The sequence below is a fragment of the Artemia franciscana genome, chromosome 1, assembly GCF_032884065.1.
Source record: "Artemia franciscana chromosome 1, ASM3288406v1, whole genome shotgun sequence".
Taxonomy (NCBI): Eukaryota; Metazoa; Arthropoda; class Branchiopoda; order Anostraca; family Artemiidae; genus Artemia; species Artemia franciscana.
Genome location: NC_088863.1, coordinates 59,418,202 through 59,438,042, shown reverse-complemented (window position 1 = coordinate 59,438,042; position 19,841 = coordinate 59,418,202). Strand labels below are relative to the sequence as shown.

General features: G+C 35.1%; 1 protein-coding gene across 1 annotated transcript in view; it reads left to right on the top strand.

Moving 5' to 3' along the window:
• LOC136032061 (uncharacterized) overlaps nucleotides 1-19,841 on the top strand; it is an 80,417-nt gene that overhangs the window by 53,143 nt on the left and 7,433 nt on the right. Inside the window, exons 8-9 of the mRNA XM_065712179.1 lie at nucleotides 4,228-4,386; nucleotides 11,052-11,174. Coding sequence (XP_065568251.1) covers nucleotides 4,228-4,386; nucleotides 11,052-11,174 — 282 coding nt within the window. The remainder of the gene's footprint in view (nucleotides 1-4,227; nucleotides 4,387-11,051; nucleotides 11,175-19,841) is intronic.

Below are 19,841 nucleotides of genomic sequence, written 5' to 3'. Positions count from 1 at the left end.
TGAAAAATTCCTCCATGGAAAGATCCTCCCGGTTACCCCTCCCCCGACTTCCCTTCCCAAACAAAAAAATCCCCCTGAAAATGTCTGTACACTTCCCAATAACCATACTATATGCAAACACTGGTTAAAGTTTGTAACTTGCAGCCCCTCCCAAGGGGACTGTGGGAGAGTCAGTCGTCCCCAAAGACATAGTTATTAGGTTTTTGGACTATGGTGAATAAAATGGCTATCTCAGAATTTTTGATCCGGTTGCTTTGGGGAGAAAATGAGCGTGCGAGGGGGCCTAGGTGCCCTCCAATTTTTTGGTCACTTAAAAATGGCACTAGAACTTTTAATTCCAGTTAGAATGAGTCCTCTTGAAACATTCTAGGACCACTCGGTCGATACGATCACCCCTGGCAAAAAGAAGATCGTGATCGGTCTTCTGGCAAAAAAACAATACGAATATCCACATTTTTGTAGATAGGAGCTTGAAACTGTTACAGTGGAGATCCCTGATGCCTTCAATACGATGGTGTGATTTTCTTTAAGATTTTATGACATTTAAAGGGCGTTTCGCCCTATTTTCTAAAATAATGCAAATTTTCTCAGGTTTGTAACTTTTGATGGGTAAAACCAAACTTGATGAAACTTATTTGTTTAAAATCAACATTAAAATGCGATTCTTTTGATGTAACTATTGGTATCAAAATTCCATTTTTTTTAGTTTCGCTTACTGTTGAGCCGTGTCGCTCCTTACTATAGTTCGTTAACACGAACTGTTTGATAGTACTGCAACTTCGAAACCAATTTTTCAGCTTATTTTCATCATTTTGGATGTAGGTTGAAAAAATTGCTTATGCTGCAACAGGGGACTACATTGAGGCTAGGGCTGAACTCACCAACATACTTTAGCGCTTGTTCTTTATATAAAATAGCCAAATCCTTAGCTTACCGAGCTAAATCCTCTACATCTTGCGATATTTATATTCAAAGATATGGGTACGATTTCAACTACCTTTATTCCTTTTTTGAACTGGAATAGATTTGCAAAAGCCAGGTCTGCACGACAAAAAAAAAAAACAAAAAAAAACAAAAACAAAACAAAAAAAAAAGTTTCGAAATACCTATAGATTTCTTTGCTTACTTATAAGAAAGACTAATGAAAATGGCTGAGTCTTGTTGTGAATAACGAGTGAAAAAGTATATTATTCGAAAATTGACCGTGCGAAAATTGCTATGAATTTTATGAACAAACCATCGTTAAAAACGAGGCTCAGTCATTATTTTGCGATACTAACAAAAATACAGTTTATTTCATGAAATAACGGACAACAAAACTACAGTAAAACTTTATACTTGTTTGCCTGTATTCAGTTGGGAAAACAAATGAAGATTTAGGATTTGCCAAGGACTGAAAAAGAGGCAATTATATTTTTCCATGATAAGGGGTTGTTGCCCAAAGCAAAACTGTGCGTCAATAGACATAGCCTGACTTTATGCTTTCACATTAAAAAACATTATTGGAAGTGTAACAATGGATTATGTTTCATGTTTGTCCCATTATTCTGTTAATTAAGTATTGTATTTTTCATCATACATTTGGGCATATTTCATTAGGATTAACCATCAGGGAAACTGGTTTTTGTCTTGCAGTGCCCAGCGTAGTTCTTGAGTGTGTTTCCAACAACCGACAATTACTGTCTTAGTGCTGTTTTAGGCGTTTATGATCGTATTTTTAATATGTATTTCTTTTATATTTTTTTTCATTTGTTTTCCTGAGAAAGGCCCTTGTATATAGGGTCGAAATATGCAATTAAAGTTCGTATTCCACTATCTTAGAAAATATTTCCCTATTGTTCTACTTATATTGTGCTGTTTACTTTTTCATGGTTGAACCTGTCTATTTATTAAATAAAAAAACAAGTTTTTATAACTGAAAGTAAGGAGCGACATTAAAACTTAAAACGAACAGAAGTTACTCCGTATATGAAAGGGGCTGTTCCCTCCTCAAAGCCCTGTTCTTTGCGCTAAAGTTTGACTCTTTCTCTCACATCTACTTTTTAAAACAGTGAAAAACTTTAGCATAAAGAGTGGGGTGTTGAGGAGGGAACAGTCCCTTTCATATACGGAGTAATTTCTGTTCGTTTTAAGTTTTAATGTCATTCCTTACTTTCAGTTAAAAAAACTTGTTTTTTTTAATTAATAAATAATTCTTTCTTATAATTCTTTCTTAGAATATTTAATTCTACTTATATTTTGTTGTTTACTTTTTCAAGGTTGAACCTGTCTTTCTATTAAATAAAAAAAACAAGTTTTTTTTAACTGAAAGTAAGGAGCAACATTAAAACTTAAAACGAACAGAAGTTACTCCGTATATGAAAGGGGCTGTTCTCTCCTCAAAGCCCTGCTCTTTGCGCTAAAGTTTGACTCTTTCTCTCAAATCTACTTTTTAAAACAGTGAAAAACTTTTTCTTATTTAATTTCTGAACGTTTTGAATTAATGCATGTTTTGATTTTGGCTCTCCGCACACGAATACTTAGAACGAAATTTGCATTTTTTTTTTTTTTTTGCTAAACGGCTTTTTCTTAGTTTTGATCGGGCGACTTTGAGAAAAAGGAGTGAGGGAGGAGGCTTAGTTGCCCTTCAATCTTTTGGTTACTTAAAAAGGCAACTAGAACTTTTAATTTCTTACGAATGTTTTTATTAATAAAAAGTATACGTACCTCCCAAATTCACTTTCGTAACGAACTTCTATCTTCGTATATTTTTATTACGTATATGAGGGGGTTCGGCCCCTCTTTAATACCTTGCTCTTAACACTAAAGCTTAAATTTCGTCCCAATTCTTTAAGAATGACCCCTGAATCACAAAGGCCGTAGAAGAAATAGTTGAAATTACTAAATATACTTTAGCGTAAAGAGCAGGTATTTAGGAGGAGATGAACTCCTCATATGCGTAATGATTTCCATTCGTTTTGTTTTAATGCTGCTCCTTACTTTCAGTTGAAAACACTTTTTCATATTTATCTTTTCATTGTTTTTTGTTTTAAATAATATTAGAAAGCCCTGCGCCCCCTTCATGGAAATTCTCTTCTCCCATGACAAATTCCTCCATGGAAAAGATCCTCCCATGTAACCGCCTCCCCTCAACCCCCTCTCATCTATTCCCAATTCCCCTGAAAACGTCCGTACACTTCCCAATAACCATTACTATATGTAAACACTGGTCAAAGTTTGTAACTTGTAGCCCCTCTCTCGGGGACTGTGAGGGAGTAAGTCGTCCCCAAAGACATAGTTTCAACTATGCTGAACAAAATGGCTATCTCATAATTTTGACCCGTTGACTTTGTGAAAAAATTAGCGTGGGAGGGGGTCTAGGTGCCCTCAAATATTTTTTGGTCGCTTAAGAAGGTCACTAGAACGTTTGATTTCCGTTAGAATGAGTCCTCTCACAAAATTCTAGGACCACTGGGTCGATACGATCACCCCTGAAAAAAAAACGCACCCATGATCGGTCTCCTGGAAAAAAACGAAATTCCACATTTTTGGAGATAGGAGCTTAACAATTATACAGTATGGTTCTATGATATGCTGAACGCGATGGCGGGATTTTCGTTAAGATTCTGTAGCTTTTAGGGGGTGTTTTCCCCTGTTTTCCTGAAAAAGCCAATTTTTCTGAGGCTCGTAACTTTTGATAAGTAAGACTAAATTTGATGAAACTTCTACATTTTGATTCAGCATAAAAATCTGATTCTTTCGATGTATCTATTAGTGTCAAATTCCCATTTTTTAAAGTTCTGTTTTCTATCGAGCCGGATCGCTCCTTACTACAGTTCGTTACCACGAACTGTTTGATATTTAACTTCTAATGAATAAAACTAACGAAAACTATAAGTTTTCCCATGCTACCAAATGGCCTAATATATTATTTTTCTGCCAAGAATTTGTGATTTGATCACATTCCTGACCAAGAATGTCACCAACATTGTGGCACCTTTGGCAAATGAAGGTTTCAATACATTGGTTTAATTTCGATTTTACTAATTAACTTTTGAATTTTACAATTTCCTAAAAATTTTCTAAAGTCATCATTGATATATGAAAAGTAAAATCAAGAGATGATCATCATGACATACCGCGTAATATACTGCCAGTAAATATGAGTAATTAATAAATAATATAAAATAACATATTGACTGATATTGAACTTATAATAACCCGCTGTGATTCTGTTTTTTTTTTCAGGACTCAGTTCTTGATCTTCTCATAAGTCTTGGAGTTCCAAAGGAGAAAATAATACCATCAATCCCAACATTCGGCGAATATTTTCGTCTAGCAAATAGTAGCAACAATCTTCCTCAATCTAAGTCCCTTGGTAGCCCTTCTTTACTAACATTCCGACAGGTAAGTTTATTTTCTTAAAAATTCGCCAAGGGCTTGGAACCTGTGTTAGATCTCGTATTGATTAAAAACTGGAAAAATTGAGTGACAAGAAAAAGTTAATGAAAGACTAGTTAGAAATTAGAAATGATCGGAACGTTCCTTGTATTAATTGATAACTGGTCTTCATTAGTTTCACTTTCGCTCGTTCGTTGTGGATCTATTGACTACGTTATTTCAGCTCCATGGAGTTGTGATTACACGCTCAGCATATCTTAACGAATCGGAAAGGTGAGCTGGTCATCCCAACTGAGGTGGTGTATTTGGTGAAGTAATGTGAAATCAATTGAAAATATCCGAAACCTATGGAAATTTTTCGAAATATCCGGGGGGGGGGGAAATATGTACTAACCGTAACTTAGCTTATCTTCATCCCGAATTCTTTTTCTGCAGCTTCAATCTTATTTTCGCATTTCCAATGAACTTCGAATTCTAATAGAAGACGTGCAATTCTTTATGGTTAAAAATTATTGTGTCAAAATTTTACGCAGTTGATGTATAAATTGAAGAAATTAGAATCAGTCGTAAAAGCGGCACAGTCAAATACTAACAATATACTGATACGATTTTGTACCGCAAGTATGCATGTTTAATATCTGTAAATATAGACTATGGTAAAAATGCCACAAATGACAATTTTTTTTTTAGTTTTGCTCAAGGTTTGAGAATTTTTTTTTTAATTTGCTAGAATTGTAACAGGGATTTTCAAGTTCTATTACTTGAAAACCGCATGTTTAATTGGTATTGTTTACGACATCTAATTTTTCAAGTTAGTAAAATGAGTGAATGTAAAAAAAAAGAAGTGGGACATACAAGCAAGGTCCAGGGTCGGATCTAGAGAAATAATCTTGGGGGTCACTGGACCATGGTCGCCAATATGATTCGAGCGTAATGATAGGGGGGGGGGGTGTATAATGCTTTCTTCAGACCAGTTCGTTTGTGTGAATGAATGAATCTGGTTGGTGCTGATGTAATATTTTTCTATAGCAGTAAAATGCGTATTAACAACAGACACGAGTAGATTCTTTGATGAATAAATTACTATGGCTTCATTGAGACTTTTTGAATGAATAGACCAGACTATTTTTTTTTATTTTCTTTACAGTTGGATAAAAAAATGAATTAATGAGGAAAATAAATTTATTATCATTGCCAGAGAATTTTTGACAACCTGGAATTTTGGACTCTTTGACAACCAGGAGACACTTACATTCTTTTATTTATTTAAATTGTATGAGCAGAAGTAGTAATAGTAGCCGAGAAAGTTTCAATTTAAATATCCCTATTGTTCTCGATATATTGCTGAGGTTCTTATTTGCACCCATACTTACAGTGCCTTTTGATATGGTCATTATCTATTTATCTTCCATAATTTTTGGGTAATAATAAACAAAATATGGGGGTAACATCGGGTTAGTCAATGACAAAAGGAAGGGAGACAAGGGCAATAAAGAAAATTCAATAGTCTTCCAAGTTGTCTTGCAGGGACGATAGAGCTTGAGATAATTGATACGTGTGAATTAGCCAGCCTGCTTCGACCTTATCAATCTGGGTAGTTTCTAACTTCTATATTAAGTTCGGATAACATAGACGACATTCCACTAGGACTTCGTCCTAGGAAGATAGTATTCTATCCTGCATCTTACTGCAGTCAGCCAGCTGAATAAGATAGAGCATGTTAATTAGCTCTCCCAAATCCCACTTGGCAAACTCAAATGTCCAAACATTTCCCAACCCCCTTTATAATGCGTCTCCCCTTCCGTGGCCCATCCTTATCATACCCCTATCAATGACTCCCAGAAACCGTACCCTAAATCGATGAGGTCTTAAGAAAGAGAATAAAAAAATCTGCCAAAAAAAGAAAAAAAGAAAACACAATCTGAAGATGAAGATCTAGCAATGAAGTTTAATTATATGATTAATTTTTCTTGAAAACGAGGTTTATCTTATAATTTTATGACGAAATGATTCGTAAACTGATCGTGCGAGCGGTTTCATGTCTGAATCTCTAACAGATCAAGAGAAAAATCTTGGGTAAGGGGGCTGCTGAACCAAGGGCGCCAATGTGACTCGAGGTTGGCACCAAATTAAAAAGTTTATTTTAGAAAAGATAAAAAAAGCAAAAAGAACGGAACGAGTGTGCCAGAAGTGTCATAGGAGGAGGGTCACTTCCTCCGACCTCATGTATCTGTTCCTAGCCTAAATCGCTTTTAATTCTTTCATTCATCTAATCTCAACTAAAATAGCTATATAGTTAAAATAAACAGATAGATAGATTTATTCACACGAAAGCCCTATTGAGCCCTTCGCTATTTAATTAGACTCAAAACTAAAATTAAAGATTTTTTGAGGGGGAGGGGGTTTATTATTAGTCAAAACCTACCTTTCGATATCCGGGTATTTTTGGATATCTTACCAAAATATCAAGAAATATCCTTGGGTCCCCTTGCACTTTCAGCCATCAGTCTTCGTCTCTTATCCATTCTATGCTCGTGCCCAGATTTTTTATTTTTATCCATTTTGAACTTTTAGCTACAAGGCTAATTTTCAATATGTCATTGTGAATAGACAAAAAACTATAACTGTGTTACCACGTTTATGAAACATGTTGAAGGTACCAGTTTTATCTTAGGTTTATAATAGTTGTTCCCATTTTCGTGAAATAGGGGAAAGTTCCATGTTCGTAGAAAAATCTTTGCAGCAATCAAAGATTCTTATACCGATTTTGCAGATATATACTGAACCGGCTGAAGAGAAATAATTTTTGTTCGTTTTAATTTCCAACTTTGCTCGTTACATTCATAGGGAAGCTTTGCTTTTTGTTGTTAATTAGGTAAATCACCTATAGATAATTAATCAAACTAACAATTATACTTAAAAAAGGAGTAAAAAAGAAAAAAGAACGGAATGCGAATGAGGGCACCAGAAAAATCTTGGTGGGGCCTGAGGCCCCCCGCCCCCTCTGGATACGTCCCTGGCAAGGTCATATCTAGGGGAGAGGGCGGGGGCTTGGGAATTTGACCCTCTCCTCCTTGAAAATTTTGTCCGACTCGCAACAATGACGGTAAATCTGGTTAACCCTCTATGAAATAAAGCCCTCCCCTCACGGAATGCTCTGCCGTTGAAATTTCATCTACGTTAAGTGCGCCCCCCCACTTCAAATTCACTTCAGACCCTTCCATGTTCGCTGAGAATCCCCCTCCCTGCAAAATTGATTGTGGACGATTCACCCTGTAAAATTCTCCTTAGCATTCTTTCATTTGAATAAAAATTTAATCTTTATTCGGTTTCTCAACCACTCCAGAATTATCCCCTTCCCTGAAAACTATTTTCCAGAAAAACAAAATACGCGAAAAAAACCCTGGATGATTCCCCCAGAACATCTCCACATAAAATATTTGGCAAAGATAATGTAAGAAAGTTAAAAAGAATTTCATATAGTAATTCTGTAAAAACCCCCCAGTGTAATATTTCCCTTGGAATATTCACTCTTCAGAAATTTCCCTCTCCAAGGAATATTCTCCTCATAGAAATTCATCCCAAGCACAATCCCCCCCCCCCTCAAAAAATAGTTCTATACTTCCCAATAAAAAATACTATACATATATATATGAGCAATGGGCAAAGTTCACAACTTTCCCTGGGGACTTTGGGGGGTCATTTTACATCTAAATACATGGTTATTAGATTTTTCGAATATGTGGAACAAAAGGCTATCTCAAAATTTTGATCGGGTGACTTTGGGAAAAAAGAGCATGGGAGGAGGCCTTGTTGGCCTCAAATGTTTTTGGTGCACTATAGCTTTCAATTTCCGCTCAAATGAGCCCTCTTGCGATACTCTAGGACCACTGGGTTGAGACGATCACCCCTGGGAAGAAAAAAGTGAAACAAATAAAAACGCATCCGTGATATTTTGTCTGGCAAAGATACAAAATTCCACATTTTTGCAGATTGGATCTTGAGTAAGTAATCACTTCAGTAAGGTTCTCTGATACGATGATCTGATTCATTAAGATTCTACGACTTTTAGAAGTGTTTCCCCCTTTTTTCGAAAATAAGGTAGATATCCCTAGGCTCGTAACTTTTGACGGGTAATATTAAACTTGATGATAATTATATATTCAAGATTAGCATAAAAATTCAATTCTTTTAATGTATCTATTGGTATCAAAATTTTGTTTCTTAGAGTTTCAGTTTATATTGAGCTGGGTCGCTCCTTACTTACATTTCTTTACCACGAACTTTTTGATCATTTTATTGAACTCGTGTAAAAAAATTGATATTAATGAGATTAATAAATTTTAGAGCAAGGATCTTTCTTAACTTTTTTATTTTTTTTATTTTGGAGCCGTGATATTTTGGAATTACAGGAAAAACGAAGCAGAAATTTTTAACGATAGTGAGTTCACTCAGAAGTTAAAATCTTGAATGACGAATTTATGAATTTTAGCTGAAAATAAATTAACTCTCATTTCAAAAGACCTGCTTAATTTTCTGTTTTTTTTTTTTTTTTTTTTTTTTTTTTTTTTTTTTTTCTTTTTTTTCAGGGAAGAAGATTGAAATATAATTGACGCACATAACTATGATAACCCGCCTAGTATATACAATTAATCATAATACATAACATTACCTATTTCTAATTGCGAAATCTTTGGCACTCTGTCTCAACATTTTGCTATAAATTTTTGGAGTGATCGGAGGGAGCCTCGTGGAAAAATACTAGGGAAAAAGACTATAAAATACTTAAATTCCTATCCGTTCATTAAATATATTTTCTAGGTTTGATGGAGGTTTTATGAATTTTTGAAGGTTTAGAAGGGATTTGGGACCAGGGTAAAATATTAATTAGCGCACGTGATACCACATACTTACAACCATCTTGCAAGGGTTTAAATTACGGAGTACGTGATACCTGTGTCGTAATTGTCTGCCCTGGGCTCAAAATGACTCGAAATTTGACGCTACTGCTACTACTACCCACCACTATCAAGCAACACCAAACTATTTGAAGCCAAATCAGCTATATCATTTCAAGCTTCTTGAATCGATAAAACCATAATTTTTTCCAATTTTTTTTCAATACACATTGATTTTTTTTATGTGCATTGAAAATTCAATTTTTGAATTTTTTCTTTTCAAATAACTGTCTTCATTGGACTTACCTTGGCACAGTGTTGATGCCCTGTAAGTTTGAGCCAATCCAAGACAGAAGAATGTTTTCCATATTTGGGCATCAAGGATCAATACAAAAAAAAACTTGTGTATCTTCATTGAGCCTTTCTTAGTTCAGAGAACGTTCCATGTTAGTTTAAAGCGACGAGCAAGAAGAGTGAAATTTTAGACCCATTTTCAGGGGGATTACGAATTGATGCTACCAAAAATAGTTTTATATTTTGTTTCCAGTACATGGATCCTCTGAGCCCCAAAAGTCATTAGACAATTTTTAAGCTTATCGGAGACAAAATATTTAGGTATATTTTTGAGTCTCATAAATCCTCTGATGTATTGCTGAAGGTAAATAAAGTATACTCCAAGCTATTTTTGGCATGCGCTGATTGATAATCAGCCAGAATGGTCCGGGACAGGTTCAGGAAAATTGGAAGAACAAAGATTGGGGCCTGTTTCCGGGTCCACAGAAGGTCATCGGCCTACGCTAAATATGACAGATTAGTTAAACCGTTGAAATAAGTCAGCATTTTCGGGAAAAGTAACAAAATGAGAACAGGAGCTAAAGAGATGGAGTGACAGGACCGCTCTTTGCTTTATACCAGAAGTAATAGCAACATTCTCAATAAAGCTTGATCCTAACTTATGTCTAGTTTAAGAGCTATTACACTCAAATCGTAAAATATTAGTAACGATGAATTAAGACCAGGAGATGTGAAAAAAAGTACCATATATATCTAGGAATGCGATACAGTACTGAATAGTTGGAGAGTTTTACTGCTCGTAATTGTGATTTCAACTCCTTACTTTTGGGCACTCATAAGAAGTTTAGTCAGAATCTACTATCCTGCTTCCTACGGCTATGATAAGGGGAAACTTGAGATGGCTGGGATTCGTGCTACAGATGAAGGATGACATTGTTGCTGAAGATCGTCCGCTTAGACCAACAGTATAGGGCCTAGCAGAAATCAAATTGTCCCTGAATTGAGTGAGAGGAGGTCATAAGGAAGGCTTTAAAAGAAACGGGAACTTCTTGGGAGGCTGTAAAGAAGGAAGCTTTGAAGAGATTGGTATAAAGGAGGAGTGTATGTATGTCTGTTGGCCTCGTGTGAGTTGGTGCTGCACTGACTTTCTTGCTGCTGCATATATATATATATATATATATATATATATATATATATATATGTATATATATATATATATATATATATATATATATATATATATATATATATATATATATATATATATATATATAGATCTCAAACTTCTGACTTATCTAGATCGTTTATTTAGGTCCGAATATCCTAGTTTGCCAACTTTTCCGAAAAAGTTGTGCGCCGTTTCCGAAAGTTGCTAGGATAATGTTTGACTTAATTTTTATGTTATTAATTATTTAAGTGTTCTATTGTAGTGGTACAATCCTTAGCTCTTAAATTTCTTTTTTTATTGTTTTATTTTAGATTTGTAGCATTATGAAAGATGGAACATGGACTGTTGAGCGTGAAGATGATTTGACAGGATCTTATGCATACAGAGACGACCAATGGATTGCTTTTGATGATGACACTACTGCAAAGATTAAGGTAAATTAAGGAAAATCAGAGATAAAAATAAACAAGCATTTTTAAATGAAATTAAAGAGCCCTAAACTATTTACTATCATGGTTGCCGCGGTAACTACAACCTAGTAAAGGACGGACAGTACACCATTAGAATTACCTGGGCCGAAAACCCTTAACAGGAAAATTACAGTCCCTGTTCTTGAACAATAAGGAATCAACATTGGCTTCAAAAACAAGAGAAATCCCCAAATTTTTGCATGGGAAGCATTTTTTTTCTTTCCACTTTTCCCCCGCTGCTGGCGGGACAATGGGACATCATAGTGAGTGGCTTAAGATCTCATTTTAATTGAAATTGCTTTATCTCTCGGTGTTGTAGCACAATATCTAAATCAAAATCACATTTTTTTGCAGAAGTGTTGTTGCAAAGTGTTGTTCCAAATTACTTATTTTGGGTGACTTTAGCTTACCGTGCATAGATTGGTGTATCCATAGTAAAAGTCAGCCAAGTTTGTCTTATGAACAGCAGTTTTTAGATAGATTGGATGATCTTTACTTGTATTAAATAAAAAAAAATAAAATTTTAGCTGAAAGTAAGGAGCGACATTAAAACTTAAAACGAACAGAAATTACTCCGTATATAAAATGGGTTGTCCCCTCCGCAATCCCTCGCTCTTTACGCTAAAGCATTTAATTGTTTTAAAAAGTAGAATTGTTGCAAAGAGTCAAACTTTAACGTAAAGAGCGAGGGATTGCGGAGAGGACAACCCATTTTATATACGGAGTAATTTCTGCTCGTTTTAAGTTTTAATGTCGCTCCTTACTTTCAGCTAAAAAAAAATACTTTTTTTATTTAATTTCTGAACGTTTTTGAATTAATGCATGTTTGGTTTTGGCTCTCCGCACATAAATTATTAAAATGAAATTTGTATACTAATTCTTTTTTTGGCTAAATGGCTTGTTAATACCTTAGTTTTGATCAGACGATTTTGAGAAATAAGGGGTGGAGACGGAGGCCTAGTTGCCCTCCAATTTTTCGGTTGCTTAAAAGGCAACTAGAACTTTTAATTTTTAACGAACGTTTTTATTAGTAAAAAATATACGTAACTTATAAATTAGCAACTTATGTAACAAACTTTCATAATCTTATATTTTTATTATGTATACAAAGGGGTTTGTATCCTCGTTAATACCTCGCTCTTTACACTAAATCTTAAGTTTTGTCCCAATTCTTTAAGAATGACCCCTGAATCAGAAAGGCCGTAGAATAAATAGTTGAAATTACTAAAAATACTTTTGCATAAAGAGCGAGGTATTTATCTCCTCCTAAATACCTCGCTCTTTATGCTAAAGTATTTTGAAACCCCTTATATGCGTAATAATCTCTGTTCGTTTTAAGTTTCAATGCTACTCCTTCCTTTCATTTTAAAAAACGTTTTCTTGTTTATTTTTCATTGTTTTCTTATAGTAATGCTAGAAAATCATGCGCCCTTTTCCTTGAATTTTTCTTCCCCCATGACAGATTCCTCCAAGGAAAGATCCTCCAACATATCCCCCTCCCCTCAGCCCCACCCCCCAAACAAAATAAAATCCCCTGAAAACGTCTGTACACTTCCCAATAACCATTACTATATGTAAACACTGGTCAAAGTTTGTAAATTGTTGCCCCTCTCCCAGGGATTGTGGGGGAATAAATCATCCCCAAATACATATTTATTAAGGTCTTCGACCATGCTGAACAAAATGGCTATCTCAAAATTTTGATCCGCTGACTTTGGGAACAAAATGAGCGTGGGAGGGGGCCTAGATGCCCTCTAATTTTATTGGTCACTAAAAAGGGGCACTAGAACTTCTCATTTCCGTTAGAATGAGCTCTCTTGCGACATTCTAGGACCACTTGGTCGATACGATGACCCCTGGAAAAAAAAAAAAAAAAAAAAAAAAAAAAAAAAAAAAAAAAAAACACGCACCCGTGATTTGTCTTCTGGCAAAAAATACAAAATTCCACATTTTTGTAAATAGGAGCTTGAAACTTCTACAGTAGGGTTCTCTGATACGCTGAATCTGATGGTGTGATTTTTGTTATGATTCTATGACTTTTAGGGGGTGTTTCCCCCTATTTTCTTAAATAAGGCAAATTTTCTCAGGCTCGTAACTTTTGAAGGGTAAGACTAAACTTGATGAAACTTATATATTTAAAATCAGCATTAAAATGCGATTCTTTTGGTGTAGCTATTGATATCAATCTTTTAGAGTTTTGGTTACTATTGAGCCGGGTCGCTCCTTACTACAGTTCTTTACCACGAACTGTTTGACCAGAGTATTAATATGTCAACTCGAGCAAGAAAGGATGCTGCCCCATCTATTTTAGACCTTGTTATTACTAAATCTGCAGATAATGTTTTGAAAATATATTTTAGAGCACCTTTAGGTAAAAATGATCATTTTCTTCTTGAGATTTATATGAATACTAATGTTCAGAGAGAGGGGGGTTGACAGTTTGAGGTATGATTATTTTAATACAAATTATGAATCTATGAAAATTTATATTTCGTCTCTTAATATTATGCATGAGCTAAAAACTGGTCAGGTGTCTCCAGATTCAGCTTTTGAATTTTTGAAAGAAGTTTTAAAGAGGCGTAGGGAGAAATTCGTAGTATTGAACCGCGTCACTCCTTACTTACGCTGTTTGATTACAGCCTGGTAAAGGACACATCATTGCACGGGATTCTGATTAATGGCTGTTTCTTCCGGGTTCTATTTGTTTTGGTCGGCATTTTTTGCGGTTAATTGAACCGATTGAAGAGCTTCAGCGAATTACCTATTCTTGTATTGTATACCAGATAAATGCGTAAAAATGATCAGTGCTATGTTTGTGAAATGCATTGCTGAGGTTAGAGTAAAAAAATGAGGTTAGCAGCTGGTTTCTCAGTGAATCAGGAGTTAAGCAGAGGTGTGATCTATCTCCAGTTATATGGATAATTGTGATAGACTTAGTCCTAATAAACACAGAAAAGGCTCCGTGAGACCATAGAATCAAATTGGAAAGTAACAGTCTTCCAGACTCAGATTATGCTGATGATTTAGTGTTTTAGCTGAAAATCTGACAAAATGAATGGATTTTCGGTGGTTTTAAGAGTTCGTGGAGCAAGAGTATACTCGAAAATTAACGTTAAAAAAACTACGTTACTGAGACTGGAAATAAATTAAGGTGAAGAGGCAATGTTGGGTAACGAGAAGATTGATACAGTGGATAGTTTCACTTACCTAGGTAGCATTATTAGCAAAGATGGGGGATGCAGCGAAGATTTTAAAGTAGAGTAGCCGAGACACAGACACAGGGTGTTTTTTTTCTTACCATGGAAAACAATCTGGAAGAACAGGAAGATGAGTCTGGAAACCAAGATATAGACTAAGGTGACGACAATGGTTAGGTATGCTTCTTAGACTAAGGTGCCTTAAGAGACAGAGTATTTCTTGGAGGGTTTCCAGAGGAATTGTCTAGGAGTTCCTTGGGGTACTCGTCTGACTAACCGTATTTCAAACAGTAAGTTCTATGAAAAATATGTCTCTATCTCATTTTCTAGAGGTATAATGCGAGAAAACTCGAGATGGCTTGGACAGATTCTGTAAATGAAAATTGAAAGATTGCCAAATATCGACCTTTGGCCAAACATCTATGGACAAACAAAAAGTAGGTTGTGTCTGAATGACGTTGAAATAGGTCACAAGAAAGATTTTAAAGGAAATAGGGACTTCTTGGACAGGTGTAAAAAGGGAAAGGTTTAAATAGACTACGATGTAGGAGGAATACGCTAAGTTGTGTTCATAGTCACCCCCCTTCAGTACCAATGTTACAGAGGAGTCCAAAAGGTATATCACCTGAATTAAAACAGACTAGAGGTTACGACTCACTAAGAGGCGCGAAATTTTGGCATACAAACACACTTTATATGTTTAAAGCACACTCCCTCTTCTGCACGAAGATCCATCCATTCGGCTCCACAATGGATTACACGAATTATGCATCACTACTTTACCAAGGCTCAAATGAAATAAAACTTATTTAAAATAAACTTTATAAAACGATAGGCATATTTTAGCCATTTATTTCGAGTACGTGCTTCTTTAGGAACGAATATGCCACCGTTTGGTATTACTTTCTGCGAAATCTTAAAACTCCAAATATAGTTTCAAATCTATTTAGCTTTGTCGGGTTTATTGCCCATCCTTCGATGGGCTATGACCACCTTTGGGTCGGGTCGAAATCGTTACTTTTGGCTACAAAATAGTAGAAAACGATTGTTGTAGCGCAGTCTTTTTTAATACTTTTAATTTTATTTCTAATAAGCCTTCTCAAGGAAGTGTAGCACCGCTGGTTCAAAACATTCACCCCTGATAAAAAAAAAACAGCAAACAAACAAATTAACACTAATTCGTGACCATTTTTCTCAGAAAAAAATACATCGAAACCTCTACATTCAAGTTCATCAATATGCTGGATTTGTGGAGCATTTATCATCAGACCTCATCCTTTTGTGGTTAATTCTCCTTTTTTCGTAAAGAAATCAAACTTTCCCTAGCTCGCAATTTTCGCTGGGTAATTTTAGACTTAAATATTTGCACATATTCACAATCATCACATAAGGTCAATTCTCATAATATGTATATTGTAACCACGAATTGCCCATTACTTACTTTTTTTCTAATGCACAAAGAAAAATAATTACCTTAAACCCAGTATTTCCTTGGAAATGTCTGGAAAAAAGATACTCATAATGCTTGCCTGTCCCTACTAGTATATTCCCTGATGACAGAGATACCTCCTATCCTTTTATGCCGATAAGAAAAAGAATATAATATCTTAGGTTACAAAAAGAACATTATTTCTCAACAAGATGGGAGTTATAAGCCTTCATCTCCTAAATTTCGGCTTAAACACAATGAATGGAGATTAGAGATTAATTTATATTAATCTTTCGTGCCCTTCTCCCCAGACCCTGTTCTATATCTATCATAAGGCCTATGGAGAGTTAGTAAGGCTGGGCATAAAAATACACTTTTTGAGCCATCGTGCACCCCTAAAATCCTGTACCCAATGGTCCATCTTCATAATGCGCACTTATGCATCTGTCTATGCTACGTGATTTTATTAAATATCAAATGAATCAACTCTTTTTCAAATTATTGATGTGTTTTCGTAACGTTTTACATAATGCTTGATAGTTTTTCTATATAGTTATCATCATCATTAATGCTATATTTAGAAAAAAAGATACTGGTGAATATCTTTGGACCTCGTCATTGTCTCTTTTTGGTTTACTGCAGCCATTTTTATGGCATAATTAGCCTTGTATCATGTTGGCAGATTCACCAGTTTAATCACTTGGTAAATATTACAAACGGGAAGCTTAAGTTGGGTGTGGTTGTAGTTTTTGATCTATTACCCATTTCGTTATATCAGACCAAAACTTGTTGGTCAATTTAAATGTAATATGGGTGAGCAGATTAGTTTCGGCAAGGTCGTTGCTTTGTCTTTTCTAAAGAATATTTCTGACCCCATCCCTTCAAGCCTTGACTAAGGATTTATAATTGTTATTTTCCGCGAGATTCCAAAATAAGCCCCCTCCTGTGTAAATGAATTTAAATGCTTAATTTCTGACAATCCTATTTTTATCAGCAAGATCAGAGAGACAACGTAGAATTGCTTCCAAATTCCAATACTCTCACTCTCCTGTATTTGAATTAATTGCTTATTTAGCTTAAAAAGTTTATTTTGATAGCGAGCTGATTTTAATTACTGAAAAAACAAACCCTACCTTAGAAATACAGGATGTTTCCTAAGCATAAGAAAATTGCAGAAGTAGCCTACAGAAAAAAGGCTCATTTATAACTGTCTGAGTAGTCTTTCACCAACCCTGATATCGACAATTTTTAGCATACATTTATAGCACTAAAAAATAATTCAAGATCAGTTTTAAGGAAAGTGCTAGTTTTTTATTAACACGACTATTAGAAAATATCACGAGTCAGTGTGTTTAAGCTAGTTTTTTAGATATAACTTGCATATATTGCGATGCAATACTTTTTATTTATTTTAATTCTCAGCTCCATTCCTTACTTATAGGAAAAAGTTATTTTTTCAATGGTTTTTTGCTTGTTTTATTTTTTTCTTGAAGCCTTACAGAAAGTGCTTTTACTTAATATAGGCGATGAAACTACTGAACTCAATATAATTCATTGTTGAAATCAGGCATTAACTATAGGTTTTTTCTTCCTGCCCTTCTTAAACTTTTCCAAGAGTCCGAGGGGTATGTTGTCACCGGTGTCTTTGAGAATTTTCATACGAAAAACTCATGAAATTAAGATGAATAAATTATATTTTTCTTCATTAGGCATTTTTTCCAAACCCTTAATGGAGTTTTTGCTTATTAAGGGGTGTTAAGGCCGTGATTAAGTGAACTTGAAAACATCGAGCATAAAATTGAAGTTAGGTTAGTCTTCTGTCTTTTAATTCTCTAGAGACCGTCGAATGTCAAAACTTCAAATAGTACCAATTATCAAGTCTTGTGAAAGGTTTTGATAGACAGCTTCCTTTGGTGAGATGCTTCAGCCGAGGAATAGTAATATATTTGGCTGCGTCTTGCAAAGCTTGGTTACCAACCAAGGAAGAAGAGAAAATGAGCAAAAGAGCACTATCATTCTCAAATACAAAATGTCCATGTATATTAAACTGGGACGGCATGCACAGAGTGCATTTGAAAATTTATTGTTTTATCCACTTTTTTTCCTAGGAATAGGCTAATTAAAATACCTCAGTTGATTAATTCGAAACTAAACACCAAACTTAGTTGAAAGCTTTCTTCGAGGATTCTCAGAAAACCAAATTTTTCTTACGAATTAAATTGAAAAAAATTAAATGAAAGTAAGGAGTGACATTAAAACTTAAAACGAACAGAAATTACTTCGTATATGAAAGGGACTGCTTCCTCGTGAATGCCCCGCTCTTTACGCTAAAGTTTTTTACTGTTTTAAAAATAGAGTTAAGAGAAAGAGTCGGACTTTAGCGTGAAGAGCGGGGCGTTGATGAGGAAGCAGCCCCTTTCATTTTTGAAGTAATTTCTGTTCGTTTTATGTTTTAATGTCACTCCTTACTTTAAGTTAAAAAACACTTGTTTTTATTTAATTTAATTCCTGAACGTTTTTGAATCAATGCATGTTTTGATTTATGCCAAAAAAAACAACAAAAAAACGAGTTTTTTTTAAATGAAAGTAAGGAGCGACATTAAAACTTAAAACGAACAGAAATTACTCCGTATATAAAAGGGGCTTCTCCTCCTCAACGCCCCGCTCTTTACGCTAAAGTTTGACTCTTTCTCTTAACTCTACATTTTAAAACAGTAAAAAACCTTAGTGTAAAGAGCAGGGCGTTGAGGAGAAAAAGCCCCTTTCATATACGGAGTAATTTCTGATCGTTTTAAGTTTTAATGTCGCTCCTTACTTTCACTTAACAAAAACTTTTTTTGTTTAATTGTAGATAGGAGCTTGAAACTACTCTAGGATTCTCTGATACGCTGAATCTGGTGGTGTAGATTTCGTTAAGGTTCTATGATTTTTACGGGTTGTTTCCTCCTCACCTGTGCTTCCAAAGTTAAGTCTCTAGCCGGCAATCCTTCAATTCGTCGCAATCCAAGTTTCTACCACCAGTCACGACCCGGTAGGGCAACGGGGAGGAAGCTGCGGGGTTCTGCTCCGCCTCAAGCTTTGTCACTTGACCTTAATCTCTTGACTTGTCTAGTTCTTCACCGTACCGCATTATTAGGTATTTTGGATATTTACATCTAACAAGCTCCAAATACTTTTTACATATGCGCTGTCTATGTGTGGTAACACTTTTAAAATGTATACCTCGCTTTGATATAATTTTCCCCATGATTTCGGCTTTGTGTGCACAACTTTACTGAAGGCTCCTGACTATTTCTTATTTCTAGGTTTCTTTATTGCATTGAAATAATTTATGAAAATTTCACACTCTATTAACAAGCAGCTGATTATACCAGCTTGTCATTTTGGTCTCTGGGGGGTATTATCGCTGATCTGAAAAGATTCTTTCTGGCAACCGACTTGTAAAAATTTCAGGTAGCTGAAAATATTTTAGGGGACTGTTAGAAAACAGGAAAATAAATCGAAAAATGGTTCCAATCATCTTACAGGTTATTGTTTTCTGCTCATGATAGTACCAATTTTGTTCTAAAAGCGATATCCTTTATCGAGTACACTTGTGAAAAAGACCTAGACATTTTCTAAGATTTCTAAGCAATTAGAGGAAATAGAGCAAAATCCTTTCAAACATTTTGTAGCATCTTCAAGAAGCTATTGCCTGATATTAAAAGCGGCATCTTCCGCCAATGAATACTTGAGTACTTTTTAAATATAAATTTTCAATTTAACATAGGATTTTCGAGTTCCATCAGTTCACTTAATCACGGCCTTAAGGGGGAGTAAGCAAGAGGGGTGGGGGATTTTAATTCTTTTATTAAGGACTTTTGACAAAAGAATTATCAAGGTAGGCCTACTCTGACTTCTTCCGAACCATACCAGCCAGGAAAATACCTTCTGACATTTTGGAATGGAGCTACTCAAACGAACTTAGCAAAGGCATGTAGAGAGTGTCCATAGCTTTAAGCAAAA